Source organism: Anolis carolinensis, chromosome 2 (assembly GCF_035594765.1).
Source record: "Anolis carolinensis isolate JA03-04 chromosome 2, rAnoCar3.1.pri, whole genome shotgun sequence".
NCBI classification, from domain to species: Eukaryota; Metazoa; Chordata; class Lepidosauria; order Squamata; family Dactyloidae; genus Anolis; species Anolis carolinensis.
The window spans coordinates 92253126-92280877 of record NC_085842.1 but is presented as its reverse complement, the minus strand read 5'-3'; the positions used below and the strand labels follow the sequence as shown (position 1 = coordinate 92280877).

General features: G+C 40.9%; 1 protein-coding gene across 1 annotated transcript in view; it reads right to left on the bottom strand.

The window, feature by feature from the left end:
* LOC103279481 (T-cell immunoglobulin and mucin domain-containing protein 4) overlaps positions 1-27752 on the bottom strand; it is a 58262-nt gene that overhangs the window by 20514 nt on the left and 9996 nt on the right. Inside the window, exons 4-8 of the mRNA XM_062969370.1 lie at positions 27386-27495; positions 24110-24239; positions 16030-16069; positions 8282-8436; positions 1345-1689 (exon numbers count right to left, since the gene is read on the bottom strand). Coding sequence (XP_062825440.1) covers positions 1345-1689; positions 8282-8436; positions 16030-16069; positions 24110-24239; positions 27386-27495 — 780 coding nt within the window. The remainder of the gene's footprint in view (positions 1-1344; positions 1690-8281; positions 8437-16029; positions 16070-24109; positions 24240-27385; positions 27496-27752) is intronic.

Genomic DNA, 27752 nt, shown 5'->3' with positions numbered 1-27752 from the left:
TTTGTTCCAAGGAGCTCATGACAACATGCACTGAATTTTTCCATATTTTTATCTTCACCTAAATGTAGGCTAATTTGAAAGATTTGGTGCTGGATCAAGGTGAGTTTCATGAAGATTTGAACTCTGTTTTCCCAAATTCATTCCCAGTAATCTAACCACTTAGAACCACTGTGGGATCATGTCTTGAATGTTGGACTTGAACCCAGGAGGCCAGGGTTAAAATTTCCATTTGGCCATGGAAACCCATTGGATGACTTGGACAAGCCTCACACTCTCAGCTTAAGAAGGTGAAATCTCTGCTGAACAAATCTTGCCAAGAAGCCCCCATAATAGATTCACATTAGAATCACCAGAAGTTGGAAACCTCCTGAAGGCACACAATTACAGAAACAATCTGTCTAGTACACCGTACAAGCTCTCTACTTCATTGGTCTCAAAGTGATCCACCAAAAATATGGCAAATCAGTAACAACAACAAACATATAAATTGATCAACAATGTGCCACCAATCTTTAGAAATATGGTTTTTTGTTTTATTTGAAAATTGTTATTGTTTTTAAAAACACATTTTAAACTATTTTATAAGTCAGATCTCAATGAGCATTATATTTTTTCCTCTATCTCTTTTTTTCTTTCAAATGTTGAGTCTAATTCTATGTTATTAAAAAATAATCTTATTTGTTTGTATCTGGGGAGCTTTTCACTACTGTAAAAATTAGAGATTTGCTCAGTTCAACCTTCTAGATTCTCTTTATTATTTTGAAATCTTACAGAGAAACCAGCACTTCCAATTTGAGGAACGACGAGATTCAGCTACCTATTAGTGTCAATTAGTGCAGTTGTACAGTGTGTGCGTGAGAGAGAAAGACCTCAGGGTATGCAGTCATTTCTGTCAAGAATGAACAAAGAAAGAAAACTCAATGGTAGAACTTGATTGGACCCTTTTTCTAGATGTCCAAGAAATGTGGTTGGCTTTAAATTTCTGTCTCCACACATTTTAGGAAATAATTTTATATTAACAGAGACGTTTTTTAAGAAGCAGTTGCACTTAAATCATAAAGTGTTTTAGGATACAACTGAAATGGATAGCACTTAACTCTCTTGATATAGTTGAACTATAATCTCTGTCAGACGTAGCTAACACATTCAATGGTGAAGGATGCAGTCTAAAAACATTTGGAAAGCTGCACTCCCCATCTTGGGTATATATACTATTTACCTAATCAACTTCATCCAACCAGATTGGATCCATAGTCTACTGGCAGTGCAAACTGTGGCCCTTCGCCTATATTTAAGGTCTTCACAGGACAGGGAGAATAGACAGAAGACAACAATACCACTCACCTCTCTCAACTTGAAGATTCAGGGTCTTTTTTATATCATTGAACCAGCCCCTGATTTCAACACGACAACAGTAGAGTCCTTTATCTCCTTCATTTAGGTTTTCAATAGTCAGTGATACATCTCCTCTAGTCACATAGCCTTTCAGATTGTACCGGCTTGATGTTTTAGATGTCACTCTCCTTCCATTTGTGTGAAGAATTTCATCACTGCATTTAGATTTAGGGCAACTGCCTCGGCCCCAACACATGTCAGTAAGATCACTTTCCCAACGGACATGGTAGGTGCATGGCAAATTGATAGCTTGGCCCACCATTCCTCTTACTGTGTTTTGGGATGAAGTGCCCACTGAGAAGAAAGGAATAGAGAAAAACTGTAGTTTTATGGCTTTTTTTACTTCAAAACATGTAATTTACATTTTCTGAAATGAAAAAAATGCATTTCATTGAAAATCTACATTGTAAGATGTTTCTCACATAAAGTGTTTAAAATGGCTGTGACAAGATGGTATGATCACAAATGTTTCCATTGTTCAGAAGACAATTATGAAAGAAGTTGATAATTCTGTTTCTTCCATGAAAAAGAACATTGGATGCTTTTACTGGAATTAAATATTATATTACATAACATTTCTGTTTAAGCTTCTATCACTACTGCACAACTGTGAACTGATAAAATCCTAAGTGGGGACTGGGGAACTGTGAAGTATGGGGTGTGAATGAAACTCACATACTGAACATGTCTAAAAAGAACAATAAGTTGAACGCCTGGCTCGACAGCAGTACGTGTGAAAAAGATCTTGGAGTCCTCGTGGACAACAAGTTAAATATGAGCCTACAATGTGATGCGACTGCTTAAAAAGCCAACGGGATTCTGGCTTGCATAAATAGGGGTATAGCATCTAGATCAAGGGAAGTCATGCTCCCCCTCTATTCTGCCTTGGTCAGACCACTCCTGGAATACTGTGTCCAATTCTGGGCACCTCAATTGAAGGGAGATGTTGACAAGCTGGAAAGCGTCCAGAGGAGGGTGACTAAAATGGTCAAGGGTCTGGAGAACAAGCCCTATGAGGAGTGGCTTAAAGAACTGGGCATATTTAGCCTGCAGAAGAGAAGGCTGAGAGGAGACATGATAGCCATGTATAAGTATGTGAGGGGAAGTCATAGGGAGGAGGGAGCAAGCTTGTTTTCTGCTGCCCTGCAGACTAGGACACGCAACAGTGGCTTCAAACTACAGGAAAGGAGATTCCACCTGAACATCAGGAAGAACTTCCTCACTGTGAGAGCTGTTCGGCAGTGGAACTCTCTCCCCTGGACAGTGGTGGAGGCTCCTTCCTTGGAGGCTTTTAAGCAGAGGCTGGATGGCCATCTGTCAGGGGTGCTTTGAATGAGATTTTCCTGCTTCTTGCCAGGGGGTTGGACTGGATGTCCCATGAGGTCTCTTCCAACTCTGCTATTCTATGATTCTATGGCTGCACACTATTAGTAATTACCACAGAGTTTATTTATGACTTTAATTTGTTTAGATAATTACATGAATTCATTGGATAATTTGCTGTAAAATGTTATAAAAACAGTTGCATGAAAGTATAAAATCACACTTCCATTAAAATAGATCTGAAATACTTCATTACCAAACCATATTTTGATAATGATAAGAAATCAATGAAGACAAAGCAAGCCATGGAATCAGCACAACATATCATTGGCCTACTGTCCCTATCTCTTCCATTCAAAACAAATTAAAAGCTAAATTCAAATAAACCCAGCATTTGATCTGCTACTTTGTGATTTTCCCACCAGTTATAATGGATTTAAGAGTTAGGATTCAGCAACGGCTTCCACGGCTCCATTGGGAGGCACAGCTTTATGGCAGTGGCCCCCAAACTGTGTTTCATGGTTCCTCAAAAGCATCTTAGGGTTCCTTGAAAAATCAAATTCAAAACAGCTTTTTAATACTACACAAGGCAAATTATTTGATTGTTTCTTCATGTGAAGAAAGGGCAAAGGCAGGTTATCTCCAAACACTAATCCATCTGTAGCCAGAAAGGTTATTTAAATTCTGCTCCCTTTTGTGGCCACCTATTGATGCAAATCAGGCTTTTCAGCTTAGGCTTCCAACGCTCCTCCCCGCCCCTCCAAATTAGGAGGAAGCTGGATTTATGCATTCAGCTGTCGAACTTAAAGCCAAGTTTCAAAACTATTTTAAGTACAAAACTAAAGCAATTTCATTCATCAGATTAGGTGTAAAATCCAATATTTTCTTGTACCAAAATAAATGTTTGTGGTTATATATATTTTTTAAATTCTCTTTATTTCCAAACCTACTATATTATACAAAAACACTCAAACAATAGGACTAGATAAAAGATGGAAAATCTTATGTGGGTTCACAATATTTAGTTTTAAAAAATCAGAAATAGAGTTAGGGTTTTATGGGAAACAAAGTGTTTGCTGAAGAGTTCTATGAACAAAAAAGTTTGGGATCCATTGGTGTAAGACACAGTTTGCCAGATCTCTCTCCCTCTTTAGTAGGGTGATCAACAGAAAGAAAACAGCAAGTAAAATGGCAATGAAACATTCATCCCCTTCCATACTCATTTCTACCGGTGAGAATGTAGTGAACGGGACTCAACTTTCTCACAGGCACAATAAATGGTTTGGATGCAGCCTAGTCTTGACTAGCCATTGTAGTGAGTCCTTCTGTACTACAAATCTGAAAACTATAATGTCACTCTTGGAGACCATCCACCCTGATCAGACCTGGACCTTAATGAAAGATCCAGGTCTGATTAAGTATTGGGCCTGTGGGAATTGACTTCACATTCCATGATACTGGGGGTCAATCTCCACAGCCATCTCACACTTTTGGGCTTCTGGAGCCCAAAGGTGCAAGAGGACACCTAGCCCCCTATTTCACCCCTAAAACTTATCAAAAGGGGCTGGCAGCCATGGAACCTGCCTGTAGCTGTCCTGTTTTGCTCCAAAAACAGCCTTACAACACAAGCAAAGGTAACCAAAAAACCTTTACTTCAGCAAAATAATAATGCAAACAGCAGTAACAGAAACAGAAGGTAAAGTTCAAAAGCAATGCAAGGTATTATAGCAGATGTGAAACAAAAGTCTTTAGCATAAGTCTTCACAGCAGACAGGAGCAAGAGTCTTTGGCAACAAAGGGCTTACAATGTACAGCAGGCATGTGCAAATGTTTTGTGGTGTGGACCACATGGCAGGCTGGGCTGTGGCAGGTGGGCTGGGAGGGCTAGGGTACTTGGTGTAGGGGGGAAGCCAGGATTGAGGTTGGTGCATGGGGGGGGGGGGAATTTTGAATGCCCAGGCCCTCCTCTAACTCTGAGGGCACACATACCCAGTGTCCCCCATCTGGATGGTGGTGTGCACATTCTCTCTCCCTCTCTTTCCGGCATGTGGTAGCACGCACATGCACACAATATCTCTCTCCCTGATTCTGCCTCTCCTCTGCCTCCTCATAAACTGGTGAGAGAGAGAAAGAGAAAAGGAAAGAAGAAGGGGAGCAACGCTGGCCCCCACAGCCCTGTGGCCAGCCAACAATGAAGCTGCAATGACACTGCCCTCCAAAATAGTATGAGCCCTCTCCTACGGGTGGAGATGCAGCGGGTAGAGAAGCAGCCTCCACCACTGCCCTCCTCGCTCGCATCTTGCTTCCCTCATTTCTCCAGGTTGAGTGAAGTTGAGACTCAGCCTCGGTGGTGGGGAACCATCAGCTGCTGCAGCAGGGAGACAGGCAAGAAGAGGAGGGCGGCGGCAGCTTTTCCGCCCAAAGGAGAGGGGTCTGGAGTAGTCCAGAGAGTGATGATACTGCAGCTCCATTGCTGTCTGGCCACAGGGCTGCGGGAACAGAGGGCCAGCAACACTCCCCTTCTTCTTTTTCTTCTCTTTCTTCCTTTCTTCTCCTGCTGGCTCCCAAGCAGGTGGAGGAAGTGGAGTCAGGCAGTGAAGAAGGAAGGCAGGAGAAAAGGAAGGGGGATGCCATGCTGCAGGCACTTCCTCTGCCAGAGAGCTCTCAGCTGCCTGTTGTATGTCTGTGCCACAGCTCTCCTCTCAGGCTGGGGATGCAGCAGGTTGCCATGTCAAAAGGCCAAGAGGGGGGCCAAGGCAAACGGGGGCCAGACAAAAGAGCCCAAAGGGCCTGTGTCTGCCCATGTTTGGTATACAGGAACAAGATCTGTGGCAAGAAGTCTTTTCCAAAGCCAACGTTGGAACTGTAGCATGGAGACCGGAACACAAACACACCAAGTAGGTCAGTTGCTGGCAGCACTGACTACTAGTTTAATGCTAATTTATAGCCCTGAGCACCCAGTACAAATGTTCCTAGGGCGAAGTCTGATTGCTCAGCTGTGATTCTAGCTGCCCTTCTCCTTTTTTCTTTTGCGTTCGAAGTTCTAAAAATGTAGAGATTTGCAGTATGTCTTCCTCACCTTCCCCTTCCTCAACACTTGACCTCAAATCCCCAAGTGCTACCTCTTCAGCATCCTGTTTTATCTCCTCCTCAGAAGCAAAAGAGTAGTCCCCAACAGTAAAATCTTCCTGTCTGGAGGAAATGGCAGGAAGTCACCATCTTGAGTCGCCATTTCCTCCATCCAGGAGGATGCTACAAACAGGTTCTGTGGCTGCAACAACAACAACAACAACTTTATTTTTATATCCCGCCTCCATCTCCCTAAAGGGACTCACATGACCCTTTGGGGTAAGTTTTAGAGAAAAATCAGGGGCTTCGGGATGGCTTTATGGCATCCCGATTTGACTTGCAATGGCATGTAGCCGCCCCCCTCTTGGGAAAGCCTGGAGTTTGGGTTGAGGTGCGGACTAGAACTTGCATGGATGTGGCTTATTTTAACCCATTTCCGCACAGGGTTTTAGCTCTGTCTCAAAGCGCTCTGAGGCATCCTTTCTTCTAGCGGGGAAACCAGAACGCCTTGTGTAATGCTCACTCTTTCACACTTTTATTAAAGTCCCTCTAATAAAAAGAAAGTCAAACGGAACAGTTTTCTTTCTTAAATCCACTGCTTTCAACATGATCAAAATTATCAAGGATTTGCAACATTCTGTCACTTCCATTCTCTGACTACCTTCCCTCACCTTGAGTTCAACTATTTATAATCTTTCTTGTTCTCTGTATGAAGTAACTTGGAGGGCATGAGGGGCAGTGTGCAATGCCTGTGGTGGCTCAAATTATACTGGGTGCCTCTGTTCCTAAGGATCTTATTGAACCTGCAAAATGAACCTCTGAGATTCTGGTCCCTGCTCAACTTAGAGGGCTACAGGCATCAAATGTTCTGGTCTTGATTCTGCTGCATCTTGATTTTTCTTTGAAGTCCCGTGAATGTCATTTCCTCTTGGCAGGATTCTCAGGTAATATACAAATACTCCCCCAAATGGGGCCACATAATTTTCATGCAACATTCCCCAGGCAACATTAGGAATAGCATTGTTTTGCTGTGGGATATGTTATTGGGATGATATTCCCATCTTTTTATTGCTTTTGCCCTTGGCCCTTGAGATGTACAAATTTCACTAATGCTCTCATTACTATACAGGCAGAATAATTACTTGGGTGGCTACAAGTGTCAAAGTAGCAGGTAATGGAATGGAAAGCAAGGTCATTGGTCCTTCATTTCAGAGCTCAATATCACCAACAAGCATTTGCTTTGTGGGATGTAGCTTAAGAAATTAGTAACCAGCACATTATTGTGGTAAAATACATTATGCCACTGCTAAGAATTCTATTTGCTCTGTTATGAATATAGCTCAAAGTCATTCATTGAAGGTTTGTTTCTGTGACTATTGTAATAAAAGTGAATGGCCGGGGGGGGGGGGGGGGGGGTGAGCATGATTAGCTCTACTTTTAAAAATACTTTAAAAGTTTATGATCTTGACCACACTGTGATTTTGTGTGGTCACATGTGCCCTTGATTTCAACTGTGAAGGCTATGAGCTTGTGTGGCAATAAAATCATTTTTCCTGTTTTTACTACTAGTTAATCAGCATTGTGGTAAATTAGATTTTCTCAGAGCACACTCTAGAATTAATGCGGTTTGATACCACTTTTACTGACATGGCTCAATTTTATGGAATCATTAGAGTTGCAATATTACAAGGTTTTCATCCTCCTCTGCCAAAGACTGCTGGTGTGTCGCTAAACCACAATACTTAGGATTCTGTCACATTGGGCCATGGTGTTAAAAGTGGTGTCAAACTACATTAATTCTACAGTGTAATTAAATAAACTTAAAGTGTCGATGCATCCTCAGGTACCTAATGTATTTGTTGAAACACTTGTGTAATGCAAGTGTTTCCACAAATACATTCAGCTTAATCATGTGCTTCAGTAAGAATGTAGTAAAATCACAAAGCATCCATGAGCCCCTGGTAGCACAGTGGGTTAAACTCTTGTGCCGGCAGGATTATTGACTGACAGGTCGTCAGTTCGAATTCGGGGAGAGTGGGTGAGCTCCCTCTGTCAGCTCCAGTTCCCCATCTGGTGTCATGAGAGAGGCCTCCCACAAGGATGGTAAAACATCAAAACATCCGGACATCCCCTGGGCAACATGCATGCAGATGGTCAATTCTTTCACACCAGAAGTGACTTGCAAGTTGCTCCTGACACAAAAAAAACTAAGCACCTGTGGATGTAAAACTTTCTACCAGCAGATCATAGCGGATAGTAAAATTTTAAAATACATAATATAACAAATCTCCACAACACAATTGGAAACATTTTTGAAATTCCCTGAAAAGAATAGCCCAGAATTTCAAGAATTTACTTTTTTTAGTATTCATTTTAAAATCATCTTATTAAAAGGATGTATTGTTGGTTACATAGCATGTTTTGTTGCATGTTAAATAATAAAACCTATTCTGACGTTTGAGTTTTTCTTCAAAAATGAAAAATAGTTACTCACCTATACAAGTATGAAGCATGATCCAATGAAACAGTAGCATGTACATCTTGCAATGCTTACAATTCACAAACTCCAGGAGTATTCTCTCACTGGATATTCCTTGAGTCTTATTCGGTTTGGAAATGCTGAGTGAGCCTTGCCTTTTCTTCAGTTCTCTATTTTGGGTTAAAGTACCTTAACCCCTGTGACAATGTGCTTCTAAGGGTCAAGCAGATGTGATGCAAGAGATCAAGAGCTTAACCTCTTGAGATACAGAGAGACAAAACGAAAGGAAATGCAATTTTTATTGTACTGATGACTTTCTGACTTCCATTTTAAGGCACATTTAACCTGATGTTGTTAGTTCTGGTAATGACAAAGGATATGTTGACAATTAGAGTAGTTTACTTAAAATATGTAAGAATCCTTTGGATGTTACCAGACTGAAAATCCATTAGGCCCGCCTAGCCAGCATAGCCAGCCATGAAGGACGATGAAAGGTGCATCTCAATAACACCCAGAAGGCCACAAATTGATAGCGCCTTTTATACAGGGAAGACAACAACTTATGTGGGTAGTAAAAGCCTGCTCTGGATTTCTGTTGAGAACACTAGAGTAGTAACAGCTTGGCAGGACTGCCTTGTCCAGATTGCTTACTTCAGTTTGGGGAGAAATGGCAGTCATTTAGTTTACAGAAACTCAAATTGCAAGTTATTAATATTGTTTTTATGTTTTTATGTTTTTATTCATGTTTTCCCCATTTTTGTGTGCCTAAACATTGCAAAAGTTGATAACTAGTGTATAGTGGGATGATTCTGGGTGAGTAACATTTGTCTGTTTATTTACTTATTTAATATTCTGACCTTTCTTCCTGCCTAGATGCAAAGGAGCTTACAACATGGTTACAGAAAAACCACAGCTACCAAACAAAAAATTAAAAGAATAGTCACAAAAATAATCAAATAAGCTATCAAATTAAAACATGGAGCAAATTAACGTTTATTTGTTTTGTTTTGTTTTTTAAAAAAAAGCTAGAAATAGGAGGAGTACAACACCTCCAAAACAGCCATGTCATGGACAAAGCGTATCTAAATAATACTACCTTTGTCTGTCAGTGGAAGGAATAACAATGGGAACAGAAGCCACACCTGCCATGTATGTGAGGGACATCCACAGCTTGCAAGTACCTGCCAAAAAAGCCTTCTCTCATGTCCTCATCTTGTGACCTCATCCCACCAGAGGGGCAGGGGAAGCAGGGGGAATCATCTTCTAAATGTGGCATTCAGTGGCCCTCCGTTTCCAAATGAAATTGAGAATTCATCAATAGTTCCCATCCATCCTTAAATTGTTATTATTATCATTGTTATCATTGTTATATCATCTGCCCATTTTATAATAGCCCCATTCTCGAGGTGTTGCCAATGCTATATTACACTTTGTCCATTTCAACTGTGAAATTACCTTCCCCATTTCGGCCCATTTCGGCACATGTTGCACTTTGCCTGGGTTCTATGAATTAGTCTCCAGTGTTAATATTGTATGTTTTATGTTGATTTTAACAATTGTTTTTACTGTAATTGATGTTTTTATTGGATAACTGTTTTATTGCTGTGTTTTGATATTTGATTGTTTTATCGGGCAAGGCCCCATGTAAGCCGCCCCGAGTCCCTTCGGGGAGATGGGGCGGGGTATAAAAATAAAGTTATTATTATTATTATTATTATTATTATTATTATTATTATTATTATTATCATCTTTATTTAGACCCCACCTGTCTCCCTGTGGGGATTCAAGGCAGCTAACACTCCACATTAAACAAGTTTAAAAGGCGCAATACAAAAGTTAAAAAACAATTAAATAACAGTGTGGTGAAAACAGAATTTAAATGCAGTAAATACACTAAAATGGCCTTTTCAACTCATCAGAGCAGTGCCATTTCACTTTCTGGTGTGAATTTGTTCCTCATATAAAGTCATAATCCTTATATTGTCTTTGAAGTTGGAGGGATAAGATGAACCCTGTGTCTTATAGAGTTTAATTTTTATTTGATTTTATATTGCTTAATGCATTGCCAGCAAATATTACTTCTGCCAGAGCTAAGCCTGAAATATCTTTCTTCAACTGAATAGAATCTGCCTTATGCTCTCCTTGCATTCCAAAGAATGCTTCTACAGCTCTGTAAGCTAACACAAAAGCCCATCATCCTCTCCAGCTCTGTGTCCATTGTTTTTGCCTCAAGATAGTTTCTTCTTCCTCAGCAGTCTGAGCCAAAGTGTATATCATCACATCATCTGCTATGGGTTTACTGAGGCAAAAAAAATTGAAAGAAGTTATGGAAATGGAAGAAATGAAATGCAAAGGCTTTTAAAATTGAAAACTTTATTTTCTTCATAGAGGAATGCGGGTTGGGTGAGAAGTATTTATTTTGTTTTCCATTTCACTGGGCAAGGCAGGAAAAGGAAGGAGGGGTGAGTGGGAAATGTACTGAATAAGGTTGATCACTCCCCATTTCTTCCTTGTAGCTGCTGCTATTTCTGCTTCTGCACAGTTAGAAACGATTTTCAGTCTATTAACAGTATTTTTTTTTAATTCACACTTATAAAGTGTCACAATGAAACATTATATGGCATCACACTGGTGAAGTTTCATATAGGTGTACATCAGCAAATACTGTCCTTGTGTGTTGCTTGAAACCTGGGGCCCTTTTTACATTACATTACAATTTAAATTTTACTGTCATCCTATAGAATCCTGGGATTTTCACCTTCAGGAGCAGTGTTTATCATTCTCAACTAGTGACTTCCTAACCTGCAATCGTGAGAAATCCATAGATTATAGTCCTGGTAGTTGAAGTGGAATCATAGTATTATAATTATGCAGTGGGAAAAGGTTCAAGACCAAAGTTTCTGTAATGCTAGAAACTTGAGCTGAAAGTTTGCACAATTATCTTGAGATTCATTCACTCTCCTTACCAAGGGAAGAGAGACATATATTAAAATATGAATACCTGGTGAAGCTCAAAAACACATAGCAGAATTTCCTAAAAATTTGTCAGAACAGAATATTTTGGGGATAGAGGTGTACATTGTGACAGTGAAACCAAACATATGTCATACAGAATTGTCACATGTGTCAGCTCCCACCCACTCCTTCTTGACTAGCTTCTCAAGCAATACAGTTCTCTCCCTTTCTCTTGGAACAAGTGGAATGGTACAGAAATGCCAGAAGTACCAATCTGACATATTCCTAATTTTTCCTCCCAATTTAATGAACTGCTATGTGGGTGAGAGGAAAGAGTGGTGATGTAACTGCTGTAATTCTTCATACACTCTTTTGCATTCTTGCTGTCCAAATGATCTGTTTACAGTATCTTTGGCCCAAATAAAGCTGTTAGTAACAAACATCCAAGTCAAACCCGCATTCTAGACTTTAGGAGAGCTGAATTTCAAAAAATGAAGGAAATACTGAGTGACATTTCATGGACACCAATACTAATAGACAAGGGAGTTAAGGATGGATGGGAGTTTTTCAAAAGTGAAATACTCAAGGCGCAAATGCTAACAATGCCAACAAAAAAAAATAAGACAAGTGCAAAGAAGCCAGAATGGACATCCAAAGAACTTCTAACTCGGCTAAGACTCAAAAGACATGCACAAGAAGTGGGAAAAGGGAGAAATCACCAAAGAAGAATTCTAACGAATAACCAACTCCTGAAGGGAAAAGGTTCACAAAGCTAAAGTGCAAAACGAGCTCAGGCTTGCCAGAGACATTAAAAACAATAAAAAGGGCTTCTTTGCTTACGTCGGTAGGAAAAGGAAGAACAAGGAGGCGATAGGGCCTCTGCAAGGAGAAGATGGCATGATGGTGACAGGAGATAAGGAAAAGGCAGAACTACTTAATGCCTTCTTTGCCTCAGTCTTCTCACAAAAAGAAAGCTATCCTCAACCTCAGCAACATGGAGTGGATGAAGGATTAAGGGAAATCCAACCCAAATAGAAAAAGAACTCATCCAGGAATACCTGGCTGCTCTAAATGAATTTAAGTCTCCAGGGCCGGATCAACTACACCCAAGAATACTGAAGGAACTAGCGGAAGTTATTTCGGAACCACTAGCAATCATTTTTCAGAGTCCTTGGAGAACGGGAGAAGTCCCAGCAGATTGGAGGAGGGTGAATGTGGTCCCTATCTTCAAGAAGGAAAAAAGGGCAACCCAAATAATTACCGTCTGGTCAGCCTCACATTGATACCAGGCAAGATTCTGGAAAAGATCTTTAAGGAAGTGGTCTGCAAACACTTGGAAACAAATGCGGTCATCGCTAATAGTCAATACGGATCAAAAACAAGTCATTCCAGACTAATTTGGTCTCTTTTTTCGATAGAGTTACAAGCTGGATCAATACAGGGAACACTGTGGATGTAACATATCTGGATTTCAGTAAGGTCTTCGACAAGGTCCTCCATGACCTTCTGGCAAACAAGCTAGTCAAATGTGGGTTAGGCAAAACTACGGTTAGGTGTATCTGTAATTATTTAAGGAAACGAACCCAAAAAGGTGCTTACCAATGCATCTTCTTCATCCTGGAAAGAAGTCACGAGTGGAGTGCCGCAGGGTTCTGTTCTGGGCCTGGTTCTGTTTAACATCTTTATTAATGACTTAGATGAAGGGCTAGAAGGCATGATCATCATGTTTGCAGACAACACCAATTTGAGAAGACAGGAGCAGAATTCAAAATGATCTTAACAGATTAGAGAGACGGTTGAAAACTAACAACATGAAGTTCAACAAGGACAAATTCAAGATACTACACTTAGGCAGAAAAAAATGAAATGCAAAGATACAGAATGTGGGATGATGCCTGGCTCGACAGCAGTATGTGTGAAAAAGACCTTGGAGTCCTCGTGGACAACAAGTTAAACATGACCCTACAATGTGATCCGGCAGCAAAAAAAAAAAAGCCAATGGGATTTTGACCTGCATAAAGAGGAGTATAGTGTCTAGATTCAGGGAAGTCATGCTACCCCTCTATTCAGCCTTGGTCAGACCACCCCTGGAATACTGTATCCAGTTCTGGGCACCGCAATTGAAGCGAGATGTTGACAAGCTGGAAAATGTCCAGAGGAGGGTGATTAAAATTATCAAGGGTCTGGAGAACAAGCCCTATGAGGAGTGGCGTAAAGAGCTGTGCATATTTAGCCTGCAGAAGAGAAGGCTGAGAGGAGACGTGATACCCATGTATAAATATGTAAGTGGAAGTCATAAGGAGGCGGGAACAAGCTTGTTTTCTGCAGCAATGGAGACTAGGACGCGGAACAATGGCTTCAAACTACAGGAAAGGAGATTCCACCTGAACATCAGGAAGAACTTCCTCACTGTGAGGGCTGTTCAGCTGTGGAACTCTCTGCCCCGGAGTGTGGTGGAGGCTCCTTCTTTGGAGGCTTTTAAGCAGACGCTGGATGGCCATCTGTCAGGGGTGCTTTGAATGAGATTTTCCTGCTTCTTGACAGGGAGTTGGATGGCCCTGAGGTCTCTTCCAACTCTATGATTCTATGATTATAATTCTATGAATGGCAAACCCCAGCTGAAGCTACTGGTTTGGTTTTGGGGTGCAGTTTCATTTGTATGGTAGTGTAGAAAGTTCCCTTGAATTGGAACAATTCAAAATAGTAAAATAAAAAAACACTTCCACTGCAATAAAATGAAATGAAATGTCTGTAGAATGTAAACTTCAAGGCAATAAATATGCTTTGAGTGCCCTCTAGTGAGCTATGTGCAAAATTACATTAGTTTACTGTTCACCCCAGATCTCAAAGGGGAACTTTTGACAAATGTGCAGAGCAGAAAAACTCAATATCCTACCTGTCAGAACAATACACAAAAGGCATATAGTTAAATATACTGCTGATTCCCCAAATCTGTCTTTTTCTCGAAGGCTTTGAGGTGTTATTGCAGTATAGATGAACAATGGAAAGTCAGAAACTCTTATCAATCAACTACAAAGCATCCAAAAATCTACTGGTAAGTCTCAATCTACCTTTGCCAAACTCTGACTTAGAGTCTTTCTTTAAACTGTTTACTTGTATGCTCCCCATGCTTCATCCCTCTCTCTTTTTAAGAGTCCCATGAATTATATTTTGACATAACAACATTTGAAAGACGGCTTACAGAGCATATTACCCAAACTACAGATCAATTATACAGCTATTACCATCAGGATAGATTTCAGATAGCCAATAAAACTTATTTATTTAAAACTTTCCCAATCAAAGGTGGGTGAAAAAATCAAACTTTTATTTCATTTAGAACATTATTATAAACTATATTCAGAACAAAATGATCCTGTTGCACATTTGAGACTAACTGAAAGAAGTTGGTAGCATGTGCTTTCACAGACTAAGGCAAATATATATGCAGATATAAAACAAAACTTCATTGCTCGTATAAAGTACATAGGTTCTATCATGGTCACTGTAAAATTATATAATGCAGCTTGAACTGTATTGAACTGCATTGTATGATTCTACACTGACCATATAATTCTACACTGCATTCTATGGCAGTATAGAACCAGCCCAAAAGAATGTTACCCAATGGGCTTCCATGGCCATTCGAGTCTTGGTCTCCACAATTGTAGTTCAACACAATTGAATAGTAAATAGTGCAGGCTTGTGTAGTCAGTGCCTAGTAACACATTTTGTCCCAATTTTCAGAGAGCATTTGTGCTAAGAATATCTCATACAAAATTCTAGTTGTGTAACTGTGCCTTAAATGGAGGCCTATTGGTATGTTGTTCCTTATTTACACTATATCAAAGTTTGTGGGCTACATTGACACCCCTTTATTTCCAATCAAAATTCTTGAGAGAGAAAAGGATGCAAAACGAAGGATTATGTGGTTACACTCATACGAACCAGAATACTGGCTTACTAGGCCCCAGTAAGACCCATAAAGTGTTTTGTCTCATCTGATAATCCTGTTGTTTTTTTTCTCCTTGCAAGAGAACTTTATGAAGCAAGAAAGGAGTTGATGCTATATCTCTACCCTTCTATTAAAGGAGTCTTTAGTCAGGATAAAAAAATGGGATAGAGTTTGTGTTTACATATTTCTAGTCTGCTTTTCTGCATTCCTTACTAGAGAACAGTTTACACCAAAATATAACTATAGTCATCCTATCTCTTAACGTGGACTAGCATGTCATGCTTGCCTGTCCAACCAACACTGTTCATAGGGTTGTTGTCTATTGATTTCTCTTTGATAATTGCTCTTCCCCTGTGCAGCAACTCCTTTCTTTTAGTCGTTCATATGAGATAAAGTCAACAGTATACGTAAATCATTCTTCAGTTGAAATCATAAACATTTTCCTGTGCATGGACACCAGCTTCCAGAACCTGCTGCATGCCTCCGGAGTTTGAAAAGGCCACCTGACTGTAAAAAGAAAGTAGGAACAAATATATGGATTTGTAATGAGGTATTTTCATTAAAAGTAACACACTGACTTTCTAGGAATGTTTATGTTTGCATGATATGTAAGTATTGCTCATGATTTAGCATGTCACTAGTAAACTCAGTTTAATTTCCCACTCTTTTTGCATGTTAAAATCCATAGGTCATCCTTTGTCATATGCAGTAATATTTACAGAGATAGCCTTGTTAGTATGTTTTAGCATAAAGGAATCAATGGCACTTTTGAAACTAATGGAAGAAAAATGATTGTTTTCTTGCTGATTCTTAAAACCCAAGCTAAAGCAAATAAATAGTGGATCATAATTACCTTACAGGATTAGTCATCTTCTGCTTTTTGAGTAAATACCCTGCATGATAGTAAAAAATAATAGCAATTTTAGTATAACAGAAAATATAAGGAAACCAATTGAATTAAATTGAGAAAAAGTGTAGAGGAAGTTGAAGAAACTACTTTATTTTTCTTTACTTCTTCAGGACATCCTACATTTAATTAGCCCCATTTTTTGCTTATTTTTAGGCAGTACCTACTAGTGTTGCTAGTAAAAGATTTTTGGACACTTTAGACCACAGCATTCACTTTTCCAAAATACAATTTGAGGAAATGATGAACTTAGATCCTTACATAAGGAAAAATATAGGCCCCATCTACAATGTACATTTAATGTGGCTCCAAGTTGACTTGAAACTGCGGTAGCTACAAAACACACACTGCAGTATGGATTAAAGGATATACAGCACATTAATGAAAGTTATAGGAAAGTCCAAAATAAGCCCTTTTATGTGCTTTCAGCAAATCCCAGTGTGTTCCAGATCGCAAGGAGAAATTGGGTCCACACATTGCTGAGTGCATTGTAGATACCCACCCTTGCTTTGTAGAATCCGAAAGGAGGAAACCAGGGGAAAAGAGCTGACAAATGCCCCAAGGGCATGGCTGGGCAGCAGGGAGCTAACTGACCCCCCCCCCCCGAGGGGTAATTCATTACCTCCACACCTGTCTTTTCCCCTTTTTTACTGCCTTTGCCTCTGGAGTGCTGGTGTGCATCTTTTCCAGAATTGGGGGGGGGGGGGGGCAGAGTGATTTGAAGTCAAGTTCTGTGGTTAATGTAATTGCCCATTTCTCCTCTAGCCATTTCCAGACCTGTTGATCTAATTCCCTACACAGTGAAACAATTTCCTTCCAAACTGATTCCAAGCTGCATGATAGTGTCAGTGTAGATGGCCACATAGATGCAGAGCCGGCCCTAGGTAATTTTCAAGTGTAGGCAAACAGAATTTTGGTCCCCCCCCCCCCCCCGAAACCAATCACTGAAAAATAAAAGCATTGGATAAGCGAAAATGTTGAATAATAAGGAGGGATTAAGGAAAAGCCTATTAAACATCAAATTACATTAAGATTTTACAAATTAAGCACCAAAACATCATGCTTTACAACAAATCAACAGAAAAAGAAGTTTAATACATGGTAATGTTATGTAGGAATTACTATATTTGTGAATTTAGCACCAAACATTGAACAGGGATATAGGGCAGTGTGGACTTAGATAACCCAGATAGCCCCCAAGAAAAACTCTAAAATCAGGACAATAAATAAAGAACAACACTCTGAAAACAGGAAAAATCTAGACAGTAAACAATCAGGGACAGCTAACACCTCCCAAAAAAGATTCTCCCAGGCAAGAAGAAGCCAGGCCTTGAAGCCACAGGGCCATTAAATGCTAATCAAGGTGATTAATTACAACATTCACACTTGCTTCAAAGAAGAGTTCTTTCTCCACCCTGGACCTTCTACAGATATATAAACCCCACTTACCTAGCTTCCAAGTTCCCACAGACCTCACAATCTCTGAAGGCCCCAAAGGTGGGCCCGCACAGCACGAAGGCGGGAGGCACAAGATGGGCACCGGGAGGCCCAGCGCGGCCGGCAGATGGCCCGAAGGAGAAGGAGGTTGGGGGTGGCGCTATCCTCCTGGGACGAAGGTGCCCCCAGGACGATGGCGCCACAGGCAAGTGCCTAGTTCGCCTTATGGTTGGACCGCCTCTGCATAGATGCATAGCCCAAACTTTCAGGAATAATATAGGAAAGCTAAAGCTCAGATGAGCTGAGACTGGCTATGCAAGCACATTGCAATAAAAAGGATTTTTTGAGATACATGAAGAAAATGAACAAGGAAATGGTGGGGATACTCTGGCTGCATTTTCCTTTCAAATCTATGATTCCATGATTTTATGTTGCTGGTGGTGGTGGTGGCGGTGATTATCCTTCAAGTCATTTCTGATAGTAGGAACCATATGATAAACCTTACCCAAGGTTTTCTTAGCATGATTTGTTTAAAGGTAGTTTGCTATTGCATTCTTCTGAGGCTATGAAATGGCAATTTGCTTAAGTTTACCCAGTGGCTTTCAATAGCAACAGGGATTTGAACCAGGATATCCCAAAATCCTAGTCCAATATTCAAATCACTATACCATGCCCCATGCAGTCATGCCGGCCACATGACCTTGGAGGTGTCTACGGACAACGCCGGCTCTTTGGCTTAGAAATTGAGATGAGCACCAACCCCCAGAGTCAGACATGACTGGACATAACGTCAGGGGAAACCTTTACCTTACCTATACCATGCTGGCTTCCTGTATTGTATTATATGTTCTGTTCTGTTATGTATGTTATATTATGTTACAGGTCATCCCCCAGTTACAAACAAGATAGGTTGAGTAGGTTTGTTCTTAAGGTGAATTGTATGTAAGTTGGAACAGGTAGCATAGAGAAGGTTTAATACCCCTGTGCTGTTTGTGTTGCTGTCTGTGCCCCTGCTGTGAAGACTTTAACTGTCTCTGTGACAATTGGGTTTTGGAAAAAAAATGGTTTGCTTGTGGAAACAAGGATTGGTGATAAAGCCTGGGCTGTGGTGCAGGCTGGAGAGCAAGCCAGCTGCAACCAGCTGCAATGAATCACTCTGACCAGGAGGTCATGAGTTCGAGGCCCGCTCGGAGCCTATGTTTGTCTTATCTTTGTTCTATGTTAAAAGGCATTGAATGTTTGCCTATATGTGTAATGTGATCCGCCCTGAGTCCCCTTCGGGGTGAGAAGGGCGGAATATAAATGCTGTAAATAATAAAGCTTCAGTGGAGAAACTTTTTTCCCATTATTTTCCCATTACATGAGTGAATTTCACTTCCGAAGAGTAGATTTCTTCTCACTCCCTGTTTGTAACTAGGAATCATATTTAAGTCCGATGTTTGTTACTCGGGAACTGCCTGTATATATTTTACATAGAAGACAGAATATATATTTATTTTAAGCCACTAGAATATATGTTAAATATCAAATATATTATATTATATTATATTTTATATTACATTTTGTTTTTATACTATCTTTAAAGTATCTTTTTCTGAGTTTTTTTATAAAATCAAACCTTAAAGATCAAGTTTTTTTGTTTTAAAAGAGTAGGAATGAACATTCCTTGGACAAACTAGACAACTACATCTGCTCCAAATGCAAACAGATGACTCTGATGGAGCAGAGGATCCAACAGCTCGAGCACCGTATTAAGACCCTTAAGGACATTCAGGCACTCGAGCTCTTCTTGGACACTGCACAACACGCTGCTGTAGATCAGCAGCCTGCATCACACCAACACCACCAAGACCATGATCAGGAACCTTATGGGGAGATCAACTCAAAGGTAGACAACCCTCAGACTTGGAAGGAGGTCACCCATAGAAGGAGACGCAGGACCAGGCAGCCTCCACAGAACTCCTCTGCTCAGCTGCATTTACACAACAGATTTGAAATTCTTACATCATTAACATACAATCAGGAAACACATCTTGTGGAGGACCACAGTTTCTTAGATACCACTCAGTGGACCATCCTGGATCAATGCGCAGGGGATAGCCCTGACAGGGACAGTGCATCACCACAGTCACACTTATGTAATCATGCAAATGCTCCATCCCCAATCATAGACCAGGAGCAACAGGAACATCCATGGGAGAGTAATGGGCTCTCGGATGTATCTCAATGGATTGTCATTGATGAATGCACTGGGGATGTTGAGGAGGAGGACAACACTTTACACCTACATGATTCACTTCAACAGGAACACTCTTCAGGGGACATACACACTGTCTTGCACAAAAGGGACCCTGTCAATCCTCAAAGGAAACAGGTCTTGGTAGTAGGTGACTCCCTCCTTAGAGGAACGGAAGCCATCATTTCCAGACCGGATGGGATGGCTCGAGAAACATGCTGCCTCCCGGGGGCAAAAATACACCATATCACTCAGAGGCTCAGCAGGCTCCTAAAGCCCCATCACCCTCCCCACCTTATGTTGATTCATGTAGGTACCAATGACACCGCTAGGCATACTTTTCAAAAGATCACAAATGATTTTCGAGCTCTGGGAACAAAGCTAAAACTGTATAATGTACATGTGATCTTTTCATCCCTCCTCCCCGTTGTAGGACATGGCTCTACAAGGGCCGGAAAAATAGTACAGGTCAATAACTGGCTCAGAAAATGGTGTCAAGAGGAGCATTTTGGCTTCCTTGACCATGGTCTACTCTTCCAAGAGGATGGACTACTGGCAAGCGATGGGGTGCATCTCACACAAGTAGGAAAACATCTTTTTGCACACAGACTCACAAACCTCATCAGGCGCACTTTAAACTAAATCCACTGGGGGAGGGGAACAACAGCCTGGCGAACACTATATTACCCACGACCACAGGGAACCGCCGTAAGGCTAAACGGAGGGCTGCACAAACACAGCAAGGACCAAGTACAGAGAGCACAATAATCCCAAATAAACAGTTCGAGGGGAGGTCACAGGGGCTTACATGTCTTTACACTAATGCTCAGAGCATGGGAAATAAGCAAGACGAACTCCAACTCCTAGCACAGCACCACACATACGATGTCATAGGCATCACTGAAACCTGGTGGGATGACTCCCATCACTGGAATTTAACCATTGAGGGCTATAACCTCTTTCACAGAAATAGAACAAAGGGGAGAGGAGGGGGAGTAGCTTTATATGTCAAAAACAGTTACGTTGCAGAAGAAATGCAAGACTGTAATCCGGGAAACCAGCTTGAAAGCATCTGGATAAGAATCAAGGGAACCGGGACTCAAAAAGATCTTGTTGTGGGTGTCTACTACAGACCTCCGAGTCAGGATGAAGGACTTGATGAAGCCTTCTGTCAACAGCTGACCAAACAGGCACAAAGAAGAGATATAGTAGTCATGGGCGATTTCAATTATCCCGATATCTGCTGGAAAACAAACTCAGCCAAGAGTACAAAGTCCAACAAATTCCTCACTTGCCTTGCAGATAATTTTATGGTCCAGAAGGTAGAAGAGGCAACAAGGGGATCAGCAACTCTTGATCTAATCTTAACAAATGTGGAAGACCTGATCAATACAGTTGAAGTGGTTGGATCCTTAGGGGCAAGTGACTATGTGCTCCTGCAGTTTGCAATACAAAGGAATGCTGAAACTAAGACAAGTCAAACACGCATTCTGGACTTTAAGAGAGCTGACTTCCAAAAAATGAAGGAATTACTGAGCGGCATTCCATGGACGCCGATATTAAAAAACAAGGGAGTTAAGGATGGATGGGAGTTTTTCAAAAGTGAAATACTCAAGGCGCAAATGCAAACAGTGCCAACAAAGAAGAAAAATAAGACAAGTGCAAAGAAGCCAGAATGGATGTCCAAAGAACTTCTAACTGAGCTAAAGCTCAAAAGTGACATGCACAAGAAGTGGAAAAGGGGAGAAATCACCAAAGAAGAATTCAAACGTATAGCCAACTCCTGTAGGGAAAAGGTTCGCAAGGCTAAAGCGCAAAATGAGCTCAGGCTTGCCAGGGACATAAAAAACAACAAAAAAGGTTTTTTTGCTTATGTTGGTAGAAAAAGGAAGAAAAAGGAGGCGATAGGGCCACTGCAAGGAGTAGATGGGGTGATGGTGACAGGGGATAGGGAAAAGGCAGAACTGCTTAATGCCTTCTTTGCCTCGGTCTTCTCACAAAAAGAAAGCCATCTTCAACCTCAGCAACATGGAATGGACGAAAGATTGGGGGAAATCCAACCCCAAATAGGGAAACAAGTTGTCCAGGAACACCTGGCCACTCTAAACGAATTCAAGTCCCCAGGGCCAGATCAGCTACATCCAAGAGTATTGAAGGAACTAGCGGAAGTTATTTCAGAACCACTGGCAATCATCTTCGAGAGTTCTTGGAGAACAGGAGAAGTCCCAGCAGATTGGAGGAGGGCGAATGTGGTCCCTATCTTCAAGAAGGGAAAAAAGAACGACCCAAACAATTACCGTCCGGTCAGCCTCACATCAATACCAGGCAAGATTCTGGAAAAGATCATTAAGGAAGTGGTCTGCAAACACTTAGAAACAAATGCGGTCATTGCTAATAGTCAACACGGATTTACCAAAAACAAGTCATGCCAGACTAATCTGATCTCTTTTTTCGATAGAGTTACGAGTTGGGTCGATACAGGGAATGCCGTGGATATAGCATATCTAGATTTCAGTAAGGCCTTCGACAAAGTCCCCCACGACCTTCTGGCAAACAAACTAGTAAAATGTGGGCTAGACAAAACTACGGTTAGGTGGATCTGTAATTGGCTAAGCGAACGAACCCAAAGGGTGCTCACCAATGCGTCGTCTTCATCATGGAAAGAAGTGACAAGTGGAGTGCCGCAGGGCTCCGTCCTGGGCCCGGTTCTGTTCAACATCTTTATTAACGACTTAGACGAAGGGTTAGAAGGCACGATCATCAAGTTTGCAGATGACACCAAACTCGGAGGGATAGCTAACACTCCAGAAGACAGGAGCAGAATTCAAAACGATCTTGACAGACTAGAGAGATGGGCCGAAACTAACAAAATGAAGTTCAACAGGGACAAATGCAAGATACTTCACTTCGGCAGAAAAAATGGAAATCAAAGATACAGAATGGGGGACGCCTGGCTTGACAGCAGTGTGTGCGAAAAAGATCTTGGAGTCCTCGTGGACAACAAGTTAAACATGAGCCTACAATGTGATGCGGCAGCTAAAAAAGCCAATGGGATTTTGGCCTGCATCAATAGGGGAATAACGTCTAGATCCAGGGAAGTCATGCTCCCCCTCTATTCTGCCTTGGTCAGACCACACCTGGAATACTGTGTCCAGTTTTGGGCACCGCAGATGAAGGGAGATGCTGACAAGCTGGAAAGCGTCCAGAGGAGGGCAACTAAAATGATTAAGGGTCTGGAGAACAAGCCCTATGAGGAGAGGCTTAAAGAGCTGGGCATGTTTAGCCTGCAGAAGAGAAGGCTGAGAGGAGACATGATAGCCATGTACAAATATGTGAGGGGAAGTCATAGGGAGGAGGGAGCAAGCTTGTTTTCTGCTGCCCTGCAGACTAGGACACGGAACAATGGCTTCAAACTACAGGAAAGGAGATTCCACCTGAACATCAGGAAGAACTTCCTCACTGTGAGGGCTGTTCGGCAGTGGAACTCTCTCCCCCGGGCCGTGGTGGAGGCTCCTTCTTTGGAGGCTTTTAAGCAGAGGCTGGATGGCCATCTGTCGGGGGTGCTTTGAATGCGATTTCCTGCTTCTTAGCGGGGGGTTGGACTAGATGGCCCTTGAGGTCTCTTCCAACTCTACTATTCTATGATTCTATGATTCTATATGATGATGATGATGATGATGATGATGATGATGATTAAAAGCAATAGGGAAACTAAAACAAACAATGTAACAAATTTACAGCTCCAATATAATCTGTATTCAGTTTCCTTTATCATCTAGGTTCAGTGGGTGAGCCATGTTGTTTTCACACCTGCTACATCCACCCATATCTTATAGGTTCTCTTGTTTTTTACCCATGTTGATGCATGTTAACAAACCATAATAAATAGAGATGGCAGCATTGGCTTCCATGCCAAATGGCATAGTGAGCCCACTGTTGTTTCAATCTCAGCTTTAAAGGAGTTATTCAAAATACTGAAGCTTAGTTCTAGAATAGATTTAAAACCTTGGACAACTGCTTCAAAAATTGGACAGAAACCTGGAGAAAATTCATCATGGAAGTTACTAGCCAACCTGGGCATTGCTTCAAGGCATTTTGGGTATTGTCATATAGAGGTTACACTTTGATTTATGGATGGAATTCCACCTAAAATGAGTATAATCACACATAACCCAACATCAAGCTTTGGCAACTATTGCCCCTTCTACACAGCTGTATAAAATACAGATTATCTGCTTTGAACTGGATTATATGGCAGTGTAGAAGGGCCCTATGTCTGCCATGAGAGGTTCTTTTGTACTTTTTTCATGGTTGAAGAATGCAGAGAGAAAGGTTTTGAAAATCCATACTTACACTTCAGTAGCAACGAAGTTACAACAATTAGTAACATTGAACAAACTCCAATGCCAACATATAAGCCTGTCCAAGAAGGTTCTTTCTTCCTTTGCTCTTTCATCAGTGTGAAGAAATACAAAGAAACATTCTGAAAAAGCATTGAGTAGAAATATTGGAGAAGCAATTATATAAACACTAATGTAAACATTTGCCTCCTCTTTTTAGAGCTTGTGTTTGGGAAAAACCATTCAACTGAAGTTAATTCAAAATGGAATTAATAGCTTTTTAAATGAACCCTCAAATCAGTAAAATGTAAAAATATTAATTAACAACATTATATAAAATGAGTTTTCAGATACCTTCAATCCCAGAGTTAGTTTTATTATGACCTAAGGAAAAGTAACCCTGGAATCCTCTCTGCCAGCCCTACCCAAACACATAGTTATGTTGCAATGTCCACGTTGAGGGACATGGGATGTAAAACATAATTTCAAGAATTGTTCTCAGTTAATCCTCTACCATTCCATTTTTTCAATTACTTTTAAAATGCCTCAGCTTCTCTCACATCCTCCCACTTTCTGCCTTCATCGGAACACTCAGCTGAAAAGCCAAAGTAGTAAAAAAGCAAACTGCTGCCACCTCTCGTAGCTTGAGCATTCTTCCTCATTAATACCATTGGCTATCTTGACCATTCTCCAATACAGTTTGGCTAACCAAGTTGCAATTTTCTTCTGTGAAAGATTGAAGGGTATGGAATATAGCTAGCTATGCATGGAGCTACACCATTGCTAGTATTGAAATAACATTCAGTTGTCAGTGCTATCAGGTTTCAAACCTGGACTTGGGTTATTGTAGAAGAGCAGTGGTACTATTCATCCTTAGCCTCAGGCAGCAAAAGGTTTTGTGTCAACATGGGGAAGACTAACCGTACTGATCAAGGAACACAAATATTCCCATTCTCCCTTCCTCCAGTTTCGTTTCCACCTTTTTCATCCTATTGGGGAACTGAACTAATCCATGTAAGGCCCCAATCCAGTAACATTAATTAGAGCCCCCGGTGGCGTAGTGGATTAAATCCTTGTGACTTGAACATTGGGTTGCTGATCTGAAAGCTGCTAGGTTCAAATCCCACCGGCGGAGAGCACAATGAGCTCCCTCTATCAGCTCCAGCCCCATGCGGGGACATGAGAGAAACCTCCCACAAGGATGATAAAAAACATCCGGGCGTCCCCTGGGCAACGTCCTTGCAGATGTCCAATTCTCTCACACCAGAAGCGACTTGCAGTTTCTCAAGTCGCTCCTGACACAAAAAAAGTAACATTAATTTGATTTCTTCATTTCCAGTTAAGCTCAGTGGAAAGCCAAAAGATGCTTCATCACATTGAGGCTTTAAGGCAGGCAGTATTCTGAAGCAAGCAGAATTCTTAGAAATGTAGTTTAGGGCAGGCCCTTTTGAATTCTCTGTCACAGGGGTCTTCGACTTCCCAAACTACATTTTCCAGAATTGTGTTTGCTTCAGAATATCAGGGCTGTCCACATTAAAGCCTTAGTGTGATGAGGCAGTATGTAACATCATTTGTTTTAGGGAGTTTAGATAGCTCCCTAGATTACCATCACTTATACTTTTCCACAAAATTTGATCAAGCTTGAATATTAATCATGGTTTTCAGGAAGGTTATAATCTACTCATACATTATGCTCCACACATGATAAGTGTTCAGGTTACAGTGGGACACCCACCATCAAAATGTTGCCATATGGATAAAGTGGATTAGCAGAAAGAAGGACATCAGAATGGAAAATAAAGCTGAAGCTGTATGAGCAAATTTTTCCTGAGTATCAGCAGAATACATTGCCATTTAAGATAGGGCAGAAGAATATGGAGCCTTTAACAATGCGTGGCTATAATACTATGATTCCACTTTAACTGCATGGCTGAATCCTGCTCGATCCTGGATTCTGAGACCCCATCTACACTGCCATATAATCAAGTTTCTGATCCAAGATTATATGCTTTGAACTGCATTGTAGATTCATATAATCCAGTTCAAAGCAGATAATCTGCGATCAGATACTGGATTATATGGCAGTGTAAATCTAGCCTGAGGATCTAAAGGCACTTTCTAAAAGAGTTTTACATTGCAAATTCCAGGATCCCACAGGATGTTGCCATGGTAGTTAAAGTGGAATCAAAGTGTCATAACTATTGAGTTTATTCTAAGTATATGTTGCATTTAACAAAATGTATTGGAAACCATGGAGCTGGATTCTGGGAAAATATAAGAGCATAATTTACTGCTAAACCAGAAAGTAAATTCCTTGGGAGGAGGATAGGATGAAGGAGGTACCCTCACCATTTTGCGAGAGGCGTGGGATGATGACAGCCCAAAGCTTATGCTCATAGTACTACAGTGTAGTTTAGCATTATGTCTGAATAACTTCATATACGCTTTGGGGCTTATGCTAGGAAAGCAGGGGGTTTGTCACAGAATTCTCAGTCCTGATATATAGAGAGCTGGAAAGAGAGCAAATGAGAAAGATCAATGGGGGAGTTTATAGAATGCTATATAGTGAAATCTTAGGAGTCAGAAAGTGTGTTGAATATATTTTTTTTGTGATTGGAGGACAAAATTAATTCATCTTTTTTACAGAATCTTCCTGATATATCTCATGACTAGCAGAAGCAGAATAAATGAACCAATCAGTTTAATCTTTCTCATATTTCATTTTTTCTTGTTTGAATAGGGTGACAACCTAATTTGAACTTCATTATCTGGATGAGCTGGGCTTATCCACTGAAGGTAATAGTCCTGAATATTTTTAACCCATATATTCAATCGGATGAGTTTGAGTCATAGTAACAGCAAAAACAATGATGACTATAACAATGATTATAATGCTCTAGAAAGCCACCAGTGTCCATAAGGGTGTATCTGCAATGTAGAATGAATGCAGTCTGACACCATTTTAAACATCACAGCTGAATGCTATAGGATCATAAGAGTTGTAGTTTCACAAGATCTTCAGCCATCTCTGCTAAAGAGTGCTATGACTCACCAAACTACAAATCCTAGGATTCTCTTGTATAGAGCCATGGTGGTTGATGTGGTGTCAAACTGCATTAACTGTACAATGTAGATATCCCAGAAGACTTTATCTTGCCTAGTGCGTATTGCAGTCTGAAATTCAATGTGGGGAAAGTCAACAGAAGAAAAAGACACAGATATGGTAAATTGAAAAGAATACATCTGGCATTTTTACATAGATCTGCAAAGAGGCAATGGAGATACTTACATGAGGTGGAAGTTCTGTACTGTGTGATGGAAGTTCTGTACCAGATACCCATCTTGGTTCCAAAGCAAAGTGAAATTTAGTGGAGTCTACTGTACTTGGCCCACTAACTGCTAAAGCAACATATTTAAAATGTTATTACTATAATATGTGAGAACACAAGACAAATCAATGACAAAGCTTTCTGTCATTTTGGGCGCTTCCAGGCAGTGGCAAAATCCGCACCAAAGTGGGTTTAAGAAACCCACTTTGCCGCAGCTTCCCATCCCCGGCTTTCCCGGGGAAGTGGTTGCGTGCCATCCCGATAACAATAGGGGTGGCATGCGGCCACCCCAAAGCCCCCCAAAATGATCCTCAAAACTTTAAAAAA